This window comes from Gymnoscopelus microlampas (assembly GCF_963454915.1).
Source record: "Gymnoscopelus microlampas genome assembly, chromosome: 14".
NCBI lineage: Eukaryota > Metazoa > Chordata > Actinopteri > Myctophiformes > Myctophidae > Gymnoscopelus > Gymnoscopelus microlampas.
Window position 1 is genome coordinate 45,596,227 of NC_139951.1, and position 23,949 is coordinate 45,620,175.

A 23,949-nucleotide genomic window follows, 5' to 3' on the forward strand; every position below is an offset into this window, starting at 1 on the left:
CACTCCTGGCCCTTGCAAATGGAAACGGTCATTGTTTTCCTTTTTTTTATTTTTTTATTATTGTGATTTATTGCATTTGTATGCTGTCCATTAGTCAAAGCATCTGTGGACTAGTGACTCCTCAGTAAAATGTAAAATGGAATGTCACAGTTTTAAGTAAACCAATACTAAGAATCTTTGAATGGGATTGTGTGTTAATAATGATGTTTTGTTTGTTTTTGCATGATCACAATTTTGATTTGCAAATTCTTATCGGTTAATCAATTCATTTTTTGTGTGTATTTACGATTAGAGGTTGGGTGTTCACTAAGTTTACGGTAACTTTTGATTGAAAAATAAGGCCCTGCTACAAATAATAACTTCTCTAGCTGTGGTCTTTTGGAGCAGTAAGGATGACGTCATTAGTAGACACAATTTCGGGTTTTATCGTGTTTGTTGGCTGTTCACTTCATCTAATGCCATCTGCAAACTCACAACACCTTGCATCGCCTATTTTCGCCACTAAATAGGCAATTTATGAAATATTGGAAGATGGTTTGTGCCCAATAGCAATGGTCTGAGACTAAAGAACCCTACCTCCCCCTTCGCCCCTTGCAGGAGGAAACAAACTGCAGACCACGGCGAAAGCGGATGAGATGAAGGCGGCGGAGATATCCAAGCCAACGCCACCCTCCATGGCTGCCCCCAGAGACCAAGAATGATATCTCTGATTGGCTGTCTGCGGTGGCGCTAGCTGCACTGCAGAACGACGTGCAGCCTGTTGGACACGACTACGTTGAAGAGGTATTCTGACAGTTCACTTGGGTGTTGCTTGCCAAAAATAACTGATCTACATGCTAACACGTCGCATCACGACACATTGTTAGCTTGTAGATCAGTTATTTTTGTGAGTATAAATTATATTGTTAAATTGTCCTTTTTTTTTAGTAAGGCAAAAAAGTGTGCACAACTGCAGCAGCCCAAATAGGGAGACAGCTGTTTTTTGTTTAACAAACCCCACTGGCCCTGAACCAGAGGGGAAGGCCAGTGCTGTGGATGTGGGGATGTAATCGTTCTATATTGCACTCCATCAAACACAAGTATAAAAGAGTTAAAATGAATACTGGCTCTGAGTCTGCCGTACGATTGTATTTTTACGGCGTTGCTCGGCCATACCCTACCTGTCTATGAGAGGGTCTGTGTGTCACAAACCACAGGACCGATCAGTGCTAAACTTTGCATGCACGATACAACATCTGCCGAAAATAGTGCAGATGTATTTTCCACGGAGATTTGATGTAGAGGGGAAAACGGGAGGGAACCAAGTATAGACCGCTGGGTGATCCCAGTCGACTAAGTATATAGGGTTTAAGTGGTTCATCAGTGGACATTCTCCATGTCTAATCTGCTGAACTCCCAGGTCACTGTTTTTTTTTTCTTCCCCAAACTGCTGAAACTTTCCAGGCGTTATGAAGAGGACATGTACTGGAGACGCATGGAAGAGCACCACTGGGATGACAGACGCCGTTTGCCCGACGGAGGCTATCCTCAGGGGCCCCCTGCGCCGCCCGGTCTCTTGGGAGGTCCGGCCTGGCATGCCCATCCCTCAGCCTCAGGGACCTGTGGTAGGTCCTGGGTCCTCTGAATTTTTGGGCGGTGTAGCCGTCCCTATATGTGAGGTTGGGACATTGACATTTGCTGAACTGTGATTGGCCACCCATTGTACCCCCCAAACCCTGCACTGCGATTGGCCACCCATTGTACACCCCTTCCACCCACAATGGGTGGCCCCTGGACACCCCCGCTGACTCTATTCAGCACTGTGATTGGCTTGCGAGACACATGATGAAATTAATAACCTATAAATAGGACTATGCACTTTAAAAAAAAACTTTTTTTAAAAAGTGAGCTTCCATCACTGTGATGACCACACCGCCCACTTCACACAGGGTGTGATTTTTGGGGCGGTGTAGCCGCCCCCTATAAGTGAGTTTTGGACACTGACCAATCCTGCACCGTGATTGGCCAATAGTCTACAACGCATTGTATACCCCTAACCCTTCCATTGTTAATGCAAATCTATACTTTTGCAAAGTCAGCCAATCACATTACAGCTAGTGTCATCACCACTAACTGTAATGTGATTGGCTGACTTTGCAAATTCAGGACTGTGATTGGCTGGCGAAACACATGACACATGTGCAGCCCTATGAATAGCAGTATGGACTTAAAAAAAAGTCATTTATCCTTTTTTTAAAGTGAGTCATGTTGTGATGACCACACACCACCCACTTCACACTGGGTGGGATTTTTTTCTATTTGAATGCAGTTTTGCGTTCTGTTAATCAAGTAACTCGTTGCAGAACTATGTCTTTGTCATTAAAAAGTAATTGGTGACAGAATTGCCTACTGAGAATAGTAACTCTTTGGAATACTCTTACATGAACTAAATTGAAACTTCATTGCGATTCCTTTCTTGTCCTGTGAATGAATGGTTTTCTTTCCACCATTTCTCTCATGAGCTTGTAGATCTGAAACTTGTAGATCTGAGCTTGAAGCTCATGAGCTTGTAGATCTGCTATTTTCAAGTAGCATATTTATAAAGTAGGGCTAAAATGTAGTGGAGTAAAAGTACAATATTTGCCTCTGAGATGTAGTGGAGTAAAAGTAATTACAATAGTATATTTGAAATACTCAAGTAAAGTACAAATACCTCAAAATTGTACTTAAGTACAGTACCGGTACTTAAGTAAATGTACTTTGTTACTTTACACCACTGCTAGATAGCCTGCCTGCCTGTAGATAGTGCTTTTGTAATAGTTTCTAATTGTTGTAACACTCCTCATACTGCATGAGTTGTTGTACCCTATATCGTCTTTGTAACATTATTACGTTTTCTCCTTCAAAGCATGCATGCTGTACGTGTGAAACATCTTGACCGGCAGAAATACATCTGCTTTGAGGGACCACTGTCTTTTACATCATTTCTGGAGTGTGGTGAGTGAAACATTGTTCCACAGCATGCCCAATGCCATTGATGGTGTACAAATGATTAGGGTCCATTTGGTTCCATTTTTACACTGTCTTAACATTGATTTTACAATATAAATTGGGGTCCCAGAGATAGACATGCCATTAAATGGGGGTCCTTGATATTAAAATGGTTGAGAATCACTGCTAGAGCCGTAAAAGTCTTCTTATTATGGGGGTCCCTGGCATATCTTTTCAAATGGGGGTCTGTGGGCTAATTGTCAATTTGGGGGGTCCTTGACATGACAAATTGAGAACCACTGTCATATGCAACAACATGCTGGGTGTACAGTACAAGGCACAATCCATTTGATTTAGGATAGAGTGATTCAATGTCTTCAGTAGGGCTGTCAATCTTCCTCGTATGATTGAATTTTCTGTGGCTATTTTAATCCATTTTTATGACACATTAACTCAATTTCTGTTAACTGAAAACTTAAAAATTCTGTATCTCGGCTCCTGAGTACTTTTTTAATTTCAATGAAAAATCTCTGGCAGACAACAGCAAAAAATCTGAAATAATTAGGGCAGGCTAAGTGTTAATACAAATTAAATCAATTGCACAACAGATTTATCAATAAGCTTGTGCAATCTTGTTTTGTCTTCAGTTGCCAAGGAATTTGAAATTCCTAGTACCTCAGACTTAAAAGTCTATGATGACTTGAACACTGAAGTTGACGAGGAGGCGTTTCAGTTTTTTTTATAAAGAAACCAGACCTTGGTGTGTTGGAGATTTGTTCACCCCAAGACCCAAATCCTGGAGTTCTGTTGCTTATCAACATGGAGCCTTATAGCCTCATCCATACAGTCCTGGCTAACCTAAAATGTCACACAGGTATATTCTTGTACTTTGAAATGATCTTTGTTTCTATACGCCCAATGTAAGTAAAAGAGAGAAAGTGTCTGAGGAAGAACTTTGTTGGTGTGTGGATCCTTCCGTATCTAATGTGAGCTTTTTACATTACACTTGCCACAAACATTCCTCTCTTGCTAATCACACTTGTTATGTCACCATTGCTAGATTCAGTGAGCCCCTATGCAAGCAATTCCATTCCAATTTCCTTAAATATACTTGGCCACCAAATGTAGTGGCCTGTAGGACCAGACTGAGGAACTTGAAGGGGTCCTTGGGGGGGTTCCAGGGGGTCCCCAGCTTGATTGATTGCTAGGAACCAAATCGACCCTTAATGGGTCTTAAACTCAGAGTCTATAGCGGGAACCAAATGGACCCGTAGTGGTCCATTTGGTTCCATTTACACACTCAGACTGATGCCTTGCCATGTAGATTGGGCTCCCAGAAATGAGAATCGTATGAGATGGGGGTCCGCGACCTCATGCAAAACAAACTGGGGGTCCTCAAAATGATAAAGGTTGATAATCACTGCTCAAAAATCTATGTACACGTGTTTCTTAATGGTTTGTATCTGTCTCTCTTTCTCTCCCATCCACCCCTGTCTCTGTCCAATGGTTCCTTGCTGTCTCTCTCATTCTTTCTCTCTCTCTGACTCTCTACGCCACTCTCTCTCTATCAACCCTATCTCCCTGTTTGTATCTTTCTCTCCCACCTCTACCGGGTTCCTCTCATCATGCTGTCCCTCCAGGTACAGACGGCGCGGCCTCCAGCTACCATGTCAAACAGTTGGAGGAGCAGAAGGGCAGGCTGAAGGAGGCCTTGGTCAGGTCAGTCAAAATGTGTACATCTGTTTAAAAACAACAGCAGTTGACCCAAATGGTTTCCAATCAGGAATGACTTGACAACAGCATGATAGTCATAATAACCATTATCCACAAAAGCAAGTGGTTTAAAAATAAACCACCTGACTTAAATGATATGTAGGTGTCCTCTGCTGCCTCGGACACACGCACATTGTTCTTTTACAATAACAAGACATAGTCTGGTTATGGCATTGCCTCCCTGTCAAATTGTAAGCAGAGTTGTACCGATACTTGTATCGGAAAAGCTGCCGATACTGCCTAAAATGCTGGTATCTGTATTGGCGAGGATGCCATTCCGATACCACATAAATTACATGATATTTCATTCATATTTTGATTTCTTCAATTGATGTTGCACGACTGTTTTATACTCTTACTTGTACTATTTACCTGAGAGCAGGGCAGGAATTTCACGGCGGCCACGGCGGCCATGGCCGTCGTTGCCCCTCTCATTGGCCGTGTGCCCCTCGAATAATGACATGCCTTCAAGGCCACAGTGGCCGTGGTGCCCCAGCTGCGCCCAGCAACTGATTTCACAGTTTTTCCTCTGCGCGATTTTCTTGTCAATACGTTTTTTTTTAGTCACCAGTCCCTTTGGTTGAGCTGCGCAGCTACAACATGCACAGTGGTAGGTAGGTTTGATTTTAAGCCTCCTATGAACCTTCGGAATCCCGCAACACAGTGTAATAGACACAAAAGCATTACCGGGCCAAAAATCTAACGCAGCCTGAACTAATCAATGGTAGGTTTGATTTCTAGCCTGAGAGAGAGAGAGAGAGAGAGAGAGAGAGAGGATTCTGTAGTCCTACAGACCGATGTGCCCCGATGTTTTTTTCAACAGCAAAATATAGATGAATACATCTAATAAAATACAGCAAAATCCCCAAATTATGAGTCTTAATATAAAGCAAGCAACAGAATAACTGCAAACAAATTAAAAGTGTAGGCTATAAATATCATACAAAAGAGTGACCTCACCGCTCTGATGGACAAGAAATAAATCCTTTTGCAAACCACATCCATGATATCTGTTCGTTTGTCAACAATGTTCTAATTGGGAAGTTTATTTCAGCATAATGTGACAGTTTTAGTCAGTTTTTTGGTGCGCAACTCAGCCCTCGTTTAAGTGATTGCTTTCACCTGCTGCTGCAGTGTGCGGAGCTTGTGCGCAACAGGGCATATCTCCGCCAAGCCAGGGTGACCTACCCAGGGCCATGAAATTCATATGATATGCAGGCATAGTAGCCAATTAGAATGAAATCTGCAAAAAGGACTAATATACTGATACAGAACCATATATTAGCTATATATTATGGTTTTCAGGTGGAAATCTTGTATGTTCCTTTTTTATTATTATTTAAAAACAATTTAAAATCATGAAAATAGCCAATCTACAAGCTGTAATTACTAATAATTAAGAAATACTATATTTTAAAGGGAGAGAAAATCAACTAAAGTCATTATTAGTGCAAGTTCAATCACATTTCATTTGAATGAAAATAACTTGTGGGGAAAATACATAAAATCTCTCAGAGGTCTTCAACAGGGGGTCCGCGAAGGTACTGCAGGGGGTCCGCGACCCCTAGGGGGTCCGCGAAGGTACTGCAGGGGGTCCGCAAAATTGTTGTTTGATTAAAAAAAATGTTTTAAAAAACTTTTTTTCTTCTTTTTTTTCCAAAAATGTAAATTTGTCTTTAAACATAACATGACATATTTTAATAGCTTAGTAATGAATGCACAATAACATGGTATGTTTATACATATTTTGTAGAGAAAGATCAGTGGTGTCAGTTCAGCAAAAGCTAAGGTATGGCAAAGTTAGGGTTGCCAACTCCCAGACATTAAAATAAGGGACATCTATCCTTTTTTTAGGGGTTCAACCCCCCCAAAACCCCTGAAATGCATAGAAACTATGCATTATACCTATAACACAATGCAAACACAATGGTCTGGTCTTACACCTGCATTAGGCTACTATTCATGATTTTTTTTTCTGGAGCCAAGGTATGGCACCTGCCATACCTTGGCTTAAGGTTGAAGACCCTAATTATTCTGTGAATCTAATGTGATTAATGTGACCCCTACTTCAGTCAGTGAAGTCCAGGGCTGAATGTGACATATTGAGACCTATATAACTAAGTATTGGTAATTTGCCAACACATTATTTTGTGAAATAAAGGGGTTATATTTCACAGATAGTTATACAATTCTTATAATATATTAAAATACAATCATCCTTAACCTTCAAGTTAAATGCATTATTTCCGGGGACTTAAACACTTTTTTTTTTGGATGGCCTTCCTGCCCTGGCATTTGGCCTTTGTGCCCTCCAAAAAATTACAACACCAAAGGCCAAGTGGCCTTGCCCCTAAAATGACGAAATTCCAGGCCTGCCTGAGAGTGTACAAATGATATACTCTCAGACCTGTAAGGGTCTATTTGGAACCCCCTCAAGGAACCCAGATGGTCCCTGAACCCCACTTTGAGAACCACTGTCCTAGATTTGTTTAAATGAGATGCGCAAGTTATGGGGATCGGTAAGGGAAAAAATGGTATCGGTTACATCTCTAATTGTAAGTTGTTAACCCCCCTGTTATGTTCACAGGACGCGTGACCTGTCCTCGTCAGAGAAGCAGGAGCACGTGAAGCTGCAGAAGCAGACGGAGAAGAAGAACGTGGAGCTGGACACTGTGAGGAGTCAGAAGGAGAAACTCCAAGAGGACTAGCCGAGGCAACTATCGATGAGCTGAAAGAACAGGTACGGACAGTTATCACTATCATTTTGAAGAGGGGGTACTGTCTTCCCCTGTATAGGATATGAACCACATGCTTAAAATGAAGATGATTTCATCTTTATCTTTAAAAAGATGACTGCTAATGCTCTTTATCGTTAAGACCTGAGGCCGATTCTGCAAATGCCTTCTAAACCAGTAGTTTTTCCAAGATCTTTCAAAAATGTTAAAAAAATGGCAGATAAAATCTAAAATGACACAGATCCTTTCCCGTTTTTAAGGGGTAACATGTTCTAGTTTACTATTTCACCATATCTAAACTACTTTAATAATACATTTTACACACTTTAATTATACAATGAACAATCAAACAGCTAAGTATGCAATACACATGAACTTAATTTTATTTAACCACTTAAGCCCTAAAATTCTCACTTACATGCCCAAAATTGGGACGGGACGTTGAATGAAAGTGGTTAAATATTGTATTTGCTGATGCTGATATTGTCAAAAAAAATAGAATGTTTAAAAGAACAAAAGCACAGCCAAAGAAACAATACAAAGTGATGAAAAATTGTAAGAGGCAAACCATTTGGGTTAAACAGGTTTCCTTTGCCGATATGAATGTCATTCTGTCAAATTTGCAGATATTAGTGAATGGGATTGGGTGAAGTGACATTTAAATGGATATGGATAATTGTACCTGACTTTCAAACCATGTGCCTCTTGTAATGATTGTGTGTGTGTGTGTGTGTGTGTGTGTGTGTGTGTGTGTGTGTGTGTGTGTGTGTGTGTGTGTGTGTGTGTGTGTGTGTGTGTGTGTGTGTGTGTCACAGGTGGATGCTGCGCTGGGGTCAGAGGAGATGGTGGAGACCCTGACGGAGAGGAACCTGGACCTGGAGTAGAAACGCCCTCTCAGTGGTTCTCAAACCTTTTCATGTCAAGGACCCCCAAATTGTTGTACAAGCTTGCAGCGTGGCACGAGGTGAGACGTTGTGAGCTTGTAGATCTGCTATTTTCAAAAGATTTGTACCGGTATACATTTTGAAAACTTAAAATGGGACATTCTGCATAAGGAATACTTTTACTTTTGGTATTTTAAAGGAATAGTTTACCCCGAAAATAACTTTCCGTCGCATTCCTAAGCCAATAATTTGATGACCGGCAGCGGTTCCGTATGGAGACACAAAGGAGATTCTTTGTATCTCCGTACAGAACCGCTGCCGGTGAGTAATCGATAGAAAACGTAATTTTGGGCGTGAACTATCCCTTAAGTACATTTTGATGCCACTACTTGTGTAGTTTTACCCAAGTAAATTTTGAATACCAGACTTTAGCTTGTAACAGTTTTCCTGCATTGTAGTATTGATCATTTTACTTAAGTAAAAAGATTTGAGTACTCCTTCCACCACTGCATTTGGCTTTGTTCTACGCCTTACAATGTACAGGTATATACTACCACACATGACGGTCGGTCCCCTCTTCTGTCCTCCCAACAGGAGGCCATTAATGACATGAACGACGAGCTCCAGGAGAACGGCAGGGAGACTGAGATGGAGCTGAGAGAGCAGCTGGACATGAGCGGGGGGGAAAGGGTCCGCGATGCCCACAAGAGAGTTGAGGCTGCCCAGGAGACCATGGCCGATTACCAGCAGACCATCAACAAGTACAGAAAGTTCACTGCCAGCCTGCAGGTGCATAGATCACTACACAAATACACGTTGTACTACTATACTTACTTACCGCAACATTTTAGGATGGATTTTCGTTTTAAATGCATTTTTCCCCCATGAGTTTTTTTTGCCGTTTGTAACCCTGAACCTATAACTCTAAATCCTAATTCTGAGCCCAACCTGAATCTTTTCCTAATTGTAACCTTGGCTCTAAAAGTCTTTGTTAACAAATTCTCTTGTGGTGTCCAGGAAAATGGCCTTCACAAGGTCAATTTCTACTATACTTATGGGGACACGTGGCCCTCAAGTATATTCATAAACACACACACACACACACACACACACACACACACACACACACACACACACACACACACACACACACACACACACACACACACACACACACACACACACACACACACACACACAGGAATGAGAAGTGAGCTGCTATGATTATCAGTAGGTCGTCAGTAAATGCACATTGCTCACTGCTGTCTGTGTGTGCTTTTCCCTGTGTGCACCAGGAGACCAACAGAGAGCTGACCAACCAGCAGAATGCCAACGCTGAGCAGGTCCTGCTTTATCCTCCTGCAGAGATGTTTGATTTCAAGATAAAGTTTGCAGAGACCAAAGCTTATGCCAAGGTACGGCTGAGACGAATGTCAGAATGCTAGGAATCTGATAGGGAGTTGATGGGGATTTGAATCAATCCAATGACAATAAAATGTCTAAAGTGACACTTTGGTACCACTACCACAAAACTCAAGCCAATCCATACTGGAAAGAAATGGATTGGAAAAGGTTGTATCCAGTTTAACTGAGCACTAGGCTTACGTGATCATAATTCTTGTTAATGGCATCAATGGACATTTAGTTTAAAAGTTTTACATTAATAAAAGTTTAAGAAGAGTAAGAGTAATGAATAGTTCTCATATCATAAAATTAGGATAATAATTTCTGGATCCTAAAATTATTACGATATTTATCAATTCCGATTCCTTCATTTTCATGGGTACCTGGCAGTTTGGATATGGTTCCTAACTTCTATACCCAACCTTGACTGTGTGTCTTCCAGGCCATCGAGATGGAACTGAGGAAGATGGATGTGGGCCAGGCTAACCGCCAGGTGTCCCTCCTCACCGCCTTCATGCCTGAGTCCTTCCTCCGCCATGGAGGAGACCACGACTGTATCCTGGTGCTGCTGCTCATTCCAAGGCTCATCTGCAAGGTGTGTGTGATCTGCAAAAAAACGAAAAAAATAGTCTGACCAATGCCACATGGGTTCGATCCTGATTTTGGAGAGTCCTAGACCACTAATCTTTGACCGATCTTTTGTAAAAAAAAATATTTTAATGTTTTTAACAACATAAGCCCTGTTCATACATTTTCAGAAATAGCCTATCTACAAGCTCACAATGTGTCGTGAGCTTGTAGATCGACTATTGTTGTTATTGTTTTGAAAACGTTTGTTAATGTTCACTTAAAATGACATGCCCAAATAGGGACACTCTGTTGAAAGTGGTAAAACATTGGGACACATCGGCTGCATAATTACAATACTGATCGTCGACAAATAAGTAAAACAATGGCCATATATCAGCCAACCGATGTATCGCTCAGGTTCTGCTTACCACCTGTTCCCAACATGTCCGTGTGTCATTTCCCCTGCAGGCGGAGTTGATCAGCAAGCAGGCCCAGGAGAAGTTTGACCTGAACGGTGACCCCCTGCAGGGAACCACGATGAGGGGATCCCGTGGAGAGCAGCTCAGCTTCGCCTCAGGACTGGTCTACTCCCTGGGCCTGCTGCAGGCCACTCTGCACAAATATGAACAGTGAGTGACTATCGCACATGAGAGACTAAATTGGGAATGTTGTCATTGGAGAATACCCACCATGCTAAAACTTTATAACAAGATTCCAAATAAATTAAAAGATTCTGGTAATGCTCCATGTTGCTATCCAGAACTGAACACCTTTATTCCCAATGTATTGAACATCTTCAATAAAAATTCAGTCCAATGAGAGACAACCTTTCTCGCTCGTATTTCGTTTATAAGTTTTGTCCTCTGTTAACTACTAAAGCCCTACATACTTACCGTCATACCGTATGACGAATAGTGAAACTAGCAATTCTACAAGCTCACAACAATCTGCTATTTTTGCTGCAAGGGAAAGTGCGACATTGTATCATATTGGTCCCTGAATCTGAACAAAGCAAACGCACTACTGGTTTGAAAACACACTTAATGCATTACTTTTGAGCGTCCTGTGTATCACAAAAACCTTAACGTTATCGGTCTCTCCACTCTCGCCACTTCTAACATTATCTGTCCTTCCATTGTCATGTCCTCCTCTCATCCAGGGCTATGAGTGGCTGCAGTGTGGAGGTGTTTAAGAGGATGGGCACGCTGTACTCTGAAATGAGCGTCCACGAGCGCTCTCTGGACTACTTCATCGACCTGCTGCACAAAGACCAGCTGGATGAGACCATTCAAGTGGAGCCACTCACCAAGGCCATCAAATACTACCAGGTAACAACAATACAGGACCTCTAGGCTGCCATCTAGCATTTAAAACATGCACACATTTGTGTGTGTGTGTCTCTCTGCATGGAAAAACTGTGCATGTGCCCGGTCTGCATTAATACGCATTCAACGTATTCATGCTTGTTACTTGTCTGTAAGTAACTCACTACTGTTGTGTCCTCCAGCATCTGTACAGCATCCACCTGGCGGAGCTCACAGAGGACTGCACCGTGCAGCTGGCTGACCACATCAAGGTATTTCAACGCCTTGTGATTTCGTCTTTATTTATTTTTTGTTGGTGTTTGCTGGGTCACATGTCGCCTTTCCGACATGTCGCCTTTCCGACGTTAACGAACCCTATACCTAACCCTAACCCTAACCGCACGCGGAAGCCACTAGTCGGAGTGGCGAGATGTCGGAATGGAAGGCGGTTACCGTTTGCTGCTGTCTGCTGCACCTTTAATGCGGTCACACCCTTGCCCGTTAAAGCCGAAAGCAAGCTACGTACACTGCAACTGTGAAGACAAACGGATCTAACAAAATAAGACTAAGGAAGTTTATTTTGTAATTTGGTGATTTTTTTTAAATTCTGTTGTGATTTGGCACTATAGTCAAATTTAACAAATTGTCTCAAGACAGTTTACATATAGAGCAGAGACCCAACGTTTCCCCCCCAGAGAGCATTTGGCAACAGTGGCAAGGAAAAAACCCTCCTTTTAACCACTTAAACCCTATACTTAGTTGACTGGATTCCCAAGAACTCTATTCTAGATCCACTCCTGTTTTCGCTCTACACTGAAATACATTGTCATCAAATGTTTGCCCCAGAATAGGGTTCATGTGGTTATTGGGAAGAAACCTTGGGCAGAACCAGGCTCTAGAGGGTGGGCGCCCCTGAGATACAGGGGAATGGAGAGAGAGAATAAGTGCCTGGTGTGCATGGATCCAAGTTCTCGCCACGACTGATTTCAGTCATTTGTATTCCATAGAAGCCAGCATGTCTTCTATGGCATCATGTTGCGCACCTATGCTCTCAATGCGCCTGCGACTGTTTCACAAATCACACATTACGACTTGGTCATACAAACCTTTTTCAGTCGTGAGATTGTATTTTGCTTTAATCCATGGGTGTGTCTCAGTTCATCCAGAGTGGCCTGGACTGTGTGGCAGTGGCGTCGGCTCGCCTGCGGGCCTTCCTGACCGCCGGTCAGGAGAGCTCCAGCCTCTGCATCCTGCTGAAGGACCTGGACACCTCCTGCTCCGACATCAGACAGTTCTGCAAGAAGATCCGTCGCCGCATGCCCGGAACGGACGTGATGGGAGCACCCGCCGCTGTCATGTTTGGAGCACAGGTACACATACACCCATTCTACTGTCTGTACGGGTCAGTGATTCTCAAACCTTTGAATTTCAAGGACCCACCCCCCCCTAATTTTTATGTGCGCTAGGCCACAGACCCCCATTTGATGCAATTCATCTCTGGGGTCAATTCTTCATCTCTGGAAACCCCAATCTACCCTGTAAAATATTTTTTCAATTAAACAAAAAGCTACTTTTTGATATAATCTTTCACTGATATATTTTTCACAATGACCATTCCACATACAGGTAAATGTTGTTTGACAACTTCTCTTAGAGTGTTTGCCCTGACAACCGGGAATGTATTTCTTTATGTACTTTTACAGTTAATAACAGGATTCCCACGGTCATGAATTTCCTGGATATATTTTGAAATGAGAAAAACTGTCTGCCAGGCCTGGAAAAAAATTGGAATTCATCAAATGTTTTGGAAGATGTTTGGATATACATAGTTTTTGGCTATTGATTTTGTTCATAAAAAACATGTCTAACATTTCATGAAATATGTAACATGGTAAAATGCAGTGCTGCGTGAGAGCTGCCTATTATACAGAACATCACGGAACAAAAATAATACATCTACAAGCTAAGAACAAACGTTGTTAGCTTGTAGATCTGTTCTGTCACGCCTTTGCTCGAGGTCTGTCTTGGGGCATTGATGGAGTAAGAGCCTCATTATTGCCACCATACGATTGATATAGGCCTGGAAATAGGGTGAAAAAGTTATGGAAAAGTTTTGAAAATGACCAGGTAAAAATGTGTGGGAACCCTGACCAGTGCTTTAAAATATTACTGTCTATCCCTGTGTTTCCCCTCCCTTTTTTTTTTACTTCCACTTAGATGGTTGAAAAAAATGGGTGAAATCACTTCAAAAAGAAGCATCAGACGGACAAGAAAAGAGCAGAAATGTTCAGCCACTGACGGGTGTGTGATTTTGATTGTAGTTAGAATTTAAGGGGGAAGTCACATGTTCACACACACACACACACACACACACACACACACACACACACACACACACACACACACACACACACACACACACACACACACACACACACACACACACACACACACACACACACACAGGAAGAACCAGTGCAACATGTCATGTTTACCCCCAGTCCACTGTCTAGCAACTGTGAAGATGGATCCTTATAGTAAATGCATATCAGTGGAAAGTATTGCAGCAGTATATGTGGTTTCTACACTGTTACAGGTGGTCCAAATGCTGGCGACAGAGCTCCCGTCTGTGAGGAAAACCAGCTAACCACAGAAACCCAGTGTCGTGAGGCCATTGTATATGTGGCTGTATGTATGTATGTATGTATGTGGCTCTTCAACTGCCTTGCATTAACCCACTAAGACCTGAGGAAGCATCTGTGTCACTTTTTCATTTGAGCTAAAAAGCATTGTTTTGCACTTTGACTATTCAAAAATAGCAGATATACAAGCTCATAGCGCGGCACCGAGTGCCGCGCTATGAGCTTGTAGATCTGCTATTTTTTTGAAAATATATATTCTTTTAAAGCGAACAATAACTCAAATCTTTGCTTCTGGGTTAGGGTTAGGGTCTCAAAATATTTTGAGACGGGGGTCCGCGGCCAAATTCATATCATTTTGGGGGGTCCTTTACATTTTGCAGAATATAAATTATACAGCAGAAAATGTCGTTATGGTTCATCTTGCATATTGTGGCAATAAAAGTGATTCTGGAGGCTACCTAATCGTGACCAAAACATCCCTTTGCGATCCGGCTCTAAACTGTTTGCAAACGGTGACTATTTTTTTAATAGCAAGACTAATAAAGTTCTCTTTTCACAGACTGGGACCAGTGTCCAGGGGCATCTGGACAGCATCACAGAGAGCCTTCAACCCTATCTGCTTGCTGTGGGTACCCAGAAGAGTGTGATTCACAAGTACTTCATTGTGATTGACAAACGTGCAATCCCTTGTAAGTCACCCAGGGGTTGACACTAACGCCTGCCCGACTGCCCGGGGCAGGTGAGCTTTTCAAAAGTCATCCTCTATTTTTTTTTCCGTGCAAGAATGTTTTTCCCGTGCACTCCTAAATTGGCTGAATTTACTTAAAAGTTAGAATATAATTTTGGATAATAACAGTAATAATAATCATTATAGCATCAATAATATATCTGTCAATAATAAACTGTTTACAGGCATTGTAATAGTTACCATAATATATAATTGTATAATCATCACTAATAACTATAATTAACCTATATATAGAATCATAAAATATAACCATACTATTATTACATATATAATCATAATAACAACAACTATAATAACAATAATTGATAGGACATTATACCAAATATATTGATGGTGTTGCTTACAGTAAAGGTACCAATAATACAATTGTGTTAATAAATACTTTAAACTATATCTGCTCTGCTTTGTCTCTACTTATTATTCTTTTTACCATGTGTTTGAAAAGTGAATCTATATGTTTGGTAATGTATTTAGTCACATGTATTTAACATTTACAATGAATACAGATGTGTTTTTTTTTTTTTTTTTAATTACTATTCACGATCAGAAGGGTTCTTCACTACTAAAGCTGAACAAAAAGTGAAACTTTGGAATGTAACCTCTCATTAATGCCTAAGCCCACATATGAAGCCCACATATGAACATAATACACAAAAGTTGTTTATTTAACTGACAATAATTTTTGCCTTCTACAATCTGGTGTTTTAATTTATTTGACCAACTTATACACTTAACAGTTTGATCCATGCAAGAGTCAAAGCTTGTAATTGAAATTGTTGTCAGACTATAATCTCTGCCTGCTGGACAATCAATCCCTCTACTGTGTGTACAATTGTGAAGCAATCTACATGGACATTAGAGCTTATCCAAAACTCCTGCCTGGTGATGACAAGTCTGTCACAATGTAGGCTAAACAATAGTTTTTCATTGTGGTATTGACTCAGTTCAGTAACATTGATGTGCCTGATATGCTGGGGAGTATCTATTTTACAATATACAAAATGGTATGGCTTCAACCCAGCTACTAGCCAGGTCAACAAGTATCGTAATGGTTCCACATGTATTATATGGTGAGACATTCCCAAGTACATTACAAGGTATTTAATATCTATTATCATGCTGGGGAAAATAGGTGCTGAATCTTATACTCACAAAACATGACATCATAATATAAGGAAAACGTGAAATGTCTTCTGAGTATTTACAACTTGTTTGCAAATAGCAGATATGCCATTTACTCTATATACACAGGGTATTGTCTCCTCACAATATCTCAGATCAGAACAATAAGGTAAAAAAAAGAAGGCAAGTTTGCTTTAACAATCATTTTTTTTGAGATCTTCAACACCACTGGGGACTGGACTGTGAACTACTATGTGACGATGGATTCCTTGGACCCCCATGGCCGCGGGAGGCATGCGTTAATCCGACAGACCTTTTCTCCGACTATGTGGCATCCGCGTGCGGTTAGGGTGCGGGTTTGGTTCGGGTTTACTGCTCCTGTTTCTGCTCAACATTGTAACAGGGCCTTTTATTTATATGGTATATATTTTACCACGAATGTTCAGCAAAATGTCATGATTATATTATTGAGCATTGGAACACACATTTAATTTAATGTTTAATATGTCCATAATGATTGATGAAGAGCATAGAGTTAAAAAAAAAGTAAGGGACAGCGCCCTCTATGTCTTGTCTGTCAGACTGCAGATGGACCCTTCAGATATCTTCCCAAATCTCGCGAGAGTGTGTTGCTGGGATAGAGAAAAGTCAATAACAAAGTTGATTTCCTCCTCATTTGTGTCTCTAAAAAAAGCCATTTTCGTATGAAAATCTTGTACATATTGTGTGTCTTGTGACGATTGGGTCCAATGTTTAGTTCAGTAATCATGGAGCTAAGGAATGGTTCAGAAGCTGTGTTCACGTTCACAAAATAAATATTGGAATTGGTCTATTTGTTCTATTTGATGCCTCTTTGTTATGCATCTTTTGGGAGGCCAAATACAGGCTTATATTTTTGTAACTGTAATTATTCGACTGTTCTCTTGGGATAAAAAAACGAAAACAAAACAACAATTAAACGTCAACGGTATAGTTTGAATTACCGGCTTGCTCCTCCAGACGCGAAACGTAACGTCTGGGGGGTGACAGATACATTTTTACACCCACCCTTTGTTATTGTGGTCCAAGTGAAGACGATGATTACTTTTAATTGAAAGTCATGTGTAATAATTAAAAGTAACTTCCCCTACACTGTCTATGAATTGACCTTCCTTCTCTCCGTGTCTTCCGGGTTGCAGTTGGAGGTTCTTCACCTGCTGTCTCCAGAACAGAAGGCTGAGCTGCTACTGAGGCCTGAGGTTGCAGGCCTGGACAACGGGACCCTCAGCCTGATCTTCCACAGCTTGATGACCGGTGGTCCTGGGCCCACCCCCGGATACACATACACCTCACATAACCCCTACTCACCACCACCACCACCACCACCACAGAATAGCTTCAGAGAGGTTGCATAGCTTTAAATATTATACATTTCTTTCATCCAATTAAACTTTTACCAGATTGTTGATGGTAATCTTCATAACCTTAAACAATATTATTTTGTTCTTTTTGAAACACTTGCAGGTGGTGAATGGTTGATGGGAGCTTTCAGACCTGTTGGGAGCCTCGTCAGTGAGTTTGTGTCTCTCACACGTGAGGTACATACAGCGTACATACATATGCATATATGAGAAGCCAATTACTTGTTTTTATATGACTAGTTTATTATGATTATGCATATTACATCTGCTAACCTGACATGACCCTGACATTCCTATCTGACTATCTGTTGCTCTCCAGAGAAATGTATCCGAGATCGGAAGCATGACTCTGACCCAGACCCTGCTGATCTGGACCCTAGCTGAGCTGGCTGGCATGTACACGCCACATAATACGTCCATAGCCCAACCAATGGAAGAGTTTGATGTGACAAATGTGGAGGATTGGTTCAACCATGTTGTAACGCCACTATTACAGAGATTCTTACCCCATGGGCAACTCCCTGACCAAATCAAGTATGCCTTCCACCAAGTGTTGTAAGTACAATTCATATTCTTTCATACAGTGAGTAGATGCATGTACAGTCCAGCGTCCATGTCGTTGTGCAGGCTAGTCTTGACCAAAGTCCCAGATTTTCCTGGATGAGCCGAACTAGTTTAATTAAGAGTGCCGGTGGTGTTAGTGGACTTCTGTTTCCTTTCACATTCAACACAACACAACACAAAATAATGGAAATCAACAAAAGGGCAACGTTTATTTATGGATTAACTCAAAACGTTTCTTTGAATATTACATGCGAGATAGCAAATATTGAGTGAGTAATAACTGGAATTGTTGATTGTAACCTTAAACAAGTGACCCAAGCAAGGCAGGACACAAAGATTACAAAAGGAAAGACAAACACAGGCCCTTTACTAAGATGTGAACACAGGGTAGGTGGCTGAACAAAGTACAAATTATTAAAGAGAACTTAAATACAAACCGACACAAGGAATTTGTCACTTTGTGATAGTGAACCTAACAAGACAAAGGTCAACAATGTCCTGCTTTTGGAGTGATAACAAAGGTCAGCCTCTGGTTACCCTCTGGTGGCCATCCAGAAATATTGCAGGTTATGTCCTTTGTAAGTCCCTTGTTTTGTCCACTGTCCATTATCTATGAATATGATGCTGATTATTGTGCTTGCTTGTTGAACAGCTATTTGGACATGGGCAATGACACCACTGAGGTCCAGGACACTTGCAGCATCACCCTTGAAGAAAGATCATGTGGCGTGAGAAGGCTTTATTAATTGTTTCTGAATTTCTTTAATTTAAATGTATTACACAAAGGATTCCAGATTCTATTCTAGATGTCGTCGGATAGGAAAGTCATGCCTGTACATCCATTATCCTTCTCCCCATCTCTTCTACCAGCTTACCAACGCAGTGGAAAATGTGGCCCGTTTCATGCACTGTGCTGCCCGTAGCATTGCGTAGCAACCTCACTATGTCAGAGGTGATGATACTGAGAATGATCACAGAGCTGAACGGAAGGCTCACCCTACTGGTCAATGAGTTTGCCACAGCGGTAAGCCTTGGGCGGTCACTGGTGGTTGATTTCTGCTCATAAGTTCCCTTTCAGAGCCAAAAATATAATATTTTACAACTCTTTTTTCCCCCCTCGTTTTAGAACTTCAGTGAGCTTGCGTCCCACTTCAGAGAAGTGTTTGCTCAGGTGGAGTCTCCATCCCTGACCCAGAAGAACCTGGAGGACCCAGACTTCATCAGGATGTGGTTCCAGATCAAACTGCTGCCTCTGCTGCCTACAGTTCCCATAAGCCTCCTCGACTGCCTCAGCTTTAAGAACTTCACCTGTCCTGTTTACCAAGCCCTGTGAGTTGTCCCGTTTATAAAGGGAATGCTATCTTCTCTAGAACATAACTGTTTCCCAAACATTTTCAGCTTGAGACCTGAAATATACATTTGGTGACTTCCTGGGACCTAAACTTTTAAGAAAAATCATTATGAATTATAAAGTATGCATATTTAAAAATGTATTTCTTAAAATCTTCTGAAAATCTTTTGTATTCCTTTTCCTTTTCTTTAATTTCTGAAAATCTGTTGATTTTTTTTTTTAAAGATTGTGGGACTTTGTTTATTTTTGAAAAAACAAAAAACAAGCAGGATATTTACTTTACCTTACTTTAATTCATAAAACCTGGTCTGTGACCCAAAAATGGGTCAAGAGTAAGACCCTACGTTTGGAAAACACTTATAGTCGAAATACACAAAATAGTCCCGGAATAATGATACATTTCTTTGCATTGCTGGGTCCAGAGTAAAAGATCTGAGTCATCATATGCGTGTCATGGATCCTGATCACAACCACAGCCCAGTGATGTACGAACACTTCATCCATTCCTTCTTGCTACATCACAACACGTCCGGTAAGTGAACCAAGTAGCCATAGCTAGAGACAAGCTCAGAGGACCATTTGTCTGCAGATGTACAGGAATCTCTGTTGCTTTCAGAGTACATTTTTGAGTAAAACATTACTCTATTCTAATATACTATTACTATACTATACTATTATACCCTACACTGACTTGTGTATTTATCTTCAGATCCTCAGTGTGTCTCCTCATCCAGCCATAGTGCAGAATGGCTGGAGGAGAACTTTGGATTCTTCTCCATGTTCGCCCCCATCACAGACTTCTATGACCTCAACCGTGACTTCTCTGGAGTGAGTGTGGATAATCTGAACATTTTTACTGAAAACATTGATTTGATTGTTTGTACTTGACACTACAATTTCAGTAACTTAATAACCTTTCAACCTGGCGTATATTTTGGGCATGTCATCACAGGATTGCAAGATTTTCAAAAACGTAATAGCTGATTTGCAAGTGTGACATTATAATTCTATTACGTATAAAATAGGGCTTCAGTGGTTAAATCTCATATCCTGCCCTCTCCTATTATGTCCTGTCTGTCTCTCTCTTGTCTTAAACGTGTCCAGATGGAGGTTCTACACCTCCTGACTCCGAAGCAGACTGCAGAGATGCTGCTGGTGCCTACTCCTCCAGAGAAAGACGTCATCATCCATGCAGTGTTTGACCATCTGACACAGTCTCAAGGAGACTTTCCTGAGTTCCTGCACCACCTGGTTCTGCTCGCTAGATGGACTCTTCAGATGGGGAGTGGGATTCAGCTCTGGTAAGTATACAAATGATCTTTAATTGGTTGATGGTGTTATTGACAAAAATACATGGGGGCGGCAGTGGCTCAGGAGGTAGAGCGTCTGTCTGTTTGTCTGGCTGGCTGGCTGGTTGGCTGGCTGGCAGGCAGTGTAATCAGTGTAAAAGTGAGAAAACATAATGCGTTGTGATTATATTTACACGTTTTTGCATGTGTGTTGTGCACTAAAACATTTTTTGTCACCATCAAGGCCATCATTTCCAAATATCTGACTAAGGCGGGCAACAGTCTTGGCAGTGCAGAGCTCAGTTGTGTCAAGGGACCCAACCTGTGTTCCCTGGATACCAGTGTCCTACAGACCATCTCAGAGAGAGGACACCCTCAGGTGAGGGGTGTTGGGGAGGGAGCCAGTAGTATCGTAAATCATGTTTACTTTAGTATTTCTTCACTACTTGCACACACTTGAACATCGACATTAATCCAAAAAACTATTATTATAAAAAATAAATTGGGAATATTTTGGGCTTTATTGACAGTGTATAGTAGAGCGAGACAGGAAACAGGGAGAGAGAGATGGGGAATGACATGCAGCAAAGGTTGTCGGGACCGGGATTCAAACTCGCGACACTCTGTCAGACTGTATTAGAGCCTAGTATATATGGTATGCGCCTGGACCGCTAGGCCAACGGGCGCCCCACCCAAAACTATTTTTAACCTAATTAACCCTGGCATCCGTATTTTGGGCTGGCAAAAATAAGAATCAATTATTATTTTATAGAAATAAAAGTCCTAATAATAATAATTCACGCATTTTCACAAATAAAAAAGAAAGTAGTAAAATTAGCATACATTTCTACAAGCAACATCGTACAACAAATTATAAAAGAGTGATGCGTGTGATTCCATGACATATTAGCCAAAAGGTAAATAAGATATGTAAGGGACTGAATTTTAGAGACTGAATAAATTACATTTGTGGTTGAAAATGTGGTAGCACTCTTTTGAGATGTGTGCTGTGTGTCTCCTGGTGTTTCCAGTAATTCCAGTTTGCTGGTAGTGTCCAGCTGTACGCTGGAGAAGAAGAAAGTGCTCTTTAACATCGCAGAAAAAGCCTTCTCTGGACTCAGCCGCACTACAGCTATCAGCACTACCAGCTTCCAGAATACAGAGCCATTTTTGGGTAAGCAAGCATTCATTCACATGTACATGCGTACAAACACATACTGTATATTGCAGTGGTTCTCAAACATTTCCATGTCAAGGACCCCAAGTTCATACACAACTGTCTGTACTGTACTGTATACCAGTGATAATAGCCTAACTCAAAAATCCTCACAATGTCTCAAATTTCGCACGCACGCACACACACACACACACACACTTCAGAGATGGATAAATTCAGTATTTTCTTTATGACCTGTAGGTGGTGCATCCCTTTCCTATGTGAGAAGTGCCGCTGCCTCCAATGTCAACATGGACCTGGATACCTTTGTCAATCTGGACCCGAGTGTTGTACAGGTTAGTGGCGTGTGCGTGCGTACGTGCGTGCGTCCTTGTGGTTGTACATCTGGGAAAGGCAAGTAGTTAATGTATGTTTTTATAATATAATAATTTATATCTACAATAACTAGTAACTAAAGTTTTCAAATAATTGTAGTGGAGTAACAGTATATATTTGCCTCTGAGATGTAAGTAAAAGTATAGACAATTGGAAATACTCCAGTAAAGTAAAAGTACCTTCTAATTGTACTTAAGTACAGTACTTTAGTAAATGTACTTAGTTACTTTACACCACTGGATATTTCATACCAGTGTATTGAAGGACATTTCTTTCTCTTCCACAGGGAAGTCATGTGGCTCTGCTGGGGAAATCTCCAACGGTCAGTTTGTGTACACTGGATCAAAGTTTGGAGACTCTGCTACAGGTGTCTGTGATGAAGGGTAAGAACATTATAAATATATATAAGAACTAGGGTTGGGACTCGATTAAAAACATTTATCAAATTAATTAGAGGCTTTGTAATGAATTAATCACAATTAATCACATTTTAATCGCATATCAATATTTTACTTGAGAACAGGGAAAGGCAATTTTTTCATACGTCTTTTAAGTACATGTAAAATAATAAAAGCTTAAAAATACTAAAAAGAAGGAAAAACGTTGCGACGCTGAGGAGCGTGTACAGAAGCAGCCTTCCCCCTCCATTGGCGCTCCCATATAATGGGAATTCAATACCCATATAACAATGAATTCAATACCCATATAACAATGAATTCAATACCTTTTTATAGAATGTCATATCAGAAGACCGAGCCTCGCAGTGTAAAGAATAGTTCTACCCTTCCAGTCTTGAAGTCTGTCTTGAAGGGATCCGATCGCCGTGGCCGATAGAGCAAGCTCTGAAGCTCAGATAAATGCCTCCTCTGACTGAAAGGAGCCTTGCCTTTAGGGAAGTGTGTCAATAGGATTTATCTGTTGATACGTCCTAACATTAATCGAGTGTTGATTCCAACTCGTTGGAATCTATAAGCGAATAATATAATAAAGCCCCTCCCTACCGGCGTCTATAAGGTTTATGAGTGCATTTATTTAATGTTGCATTTGTTGCACTCTGACTGTACTCTTGCCTTGAAGACGGCCGTGTCTGCAGGGATATGGCTCTTGTCTGGAAGGGTATAACTATCTCTATTCTCTACGCTGCAAGGGTCTGTCTTCTGATGTGACAATTCTATAAAAAGCGCAAATGTGAAGCTAGACTTGTCATTAAATTTGTGCAATTATAATGCTCGGAGGAGGTTGGCCCCCAGACGTGCGGCACGCAAGCCTACCGAACTACTGGTGCCCACGAACCAGCCCCCAACTATGGGTTAAATAGTACCACTGCCTAGTCTCGGAGGAGGTTGGCCCCCAGACGTGCGGCACGCAAGCCTACCGAACTACTGGTGCCCACGAACCAGCCCCCAACTATGGGTTAAATAGTACCACTGCCTCGTCTCGGAGGAGGTTGGCCCCCAGACGTGCGGCACGCAAGCTTACCGAACTACTGGTGCCCACGAACCAGCCCCCAACTATGGGTTAAATAGTACCACTGCCTCGTCTCGGAGGAGGTTGGCCCCCAGACGTGCGGCACGCAAGCCTACCGAACTACTGGTGCCCACGAACCAGCCCCCAACTATGGGTTAAATAGTACCACTGCCT

At 41.5% G+C, this 23,949-nt stretch overlaps 1 protein-coding gene, 1 long non-coding RNA gene and 1 pseudogene across 3 annotated transcripts; all 3 read left to right on the forward strand.

Annotated features, from left to right (window-relative positions):
- Positions 1 to 1,459: 1,459 nt before the first annotated feature.
- Positions 1,460 to 13,944, forward strand: LOC311060243 (dynactin subunit 1-like; annotated as a pseudogene). Its single transcript has 12 exons — positions 1,460 to 1,604; positions 4,611 to 4,689; positions 7,331 to 7,483; positions 8,294 to 8,375; positions 8,906 to 9,151; positions 9,658 to 9,777; positions 10,209 to 10,361; positions 10,805 to 10,965; positions 11,496 to 11,664; positions 11,844 to 11,912; positions 12,798 to 13,010; positions 13,858 to 13,944. The product of its transcript is annotated as a dynactin subunit 1-like (transcript).
- A 3,984-nt stretch (positions 13,945 to 17,928) lies between these two features.
- LOC311060589 lies at positions 17,929 to 19,041 on the forward strand. Its single transcript, XR_014602289.1, has 3 exons — positions 17,929 to 18,107; positions 18,769 to 18,844; positions 18,987 to 19,041. It is a non-coding gene; the product is annotated as an uncharacterized lncRNA (long non-coding RNA).
- Positions 19,042 to 19,059: 18 nt separating this feature from the next.
- On the forward strand, positions 19,060 to 20,772 carry LOC311060244 (uncharacterized protein; the record flags this gene model as incomplete). Its single annotated transcript, XM_084078375.1, has 5 exons — positions 19,060 to 19,140; positions 19,243 to 19,445; positions 19,890 to 19,999; positions 20,177 to 20,295; positions 20,572 to 20,772. 5 exons carry the CDS (start codon positions 19,060 to 19,062, stop codon positions 20,770 to 20,772), a joined length of 714 nt encoding a protein of 237 aa, XP_083934501.1.
- Positions 20,773 to 23,949: the final 3,177 nt, after the last annotated feature.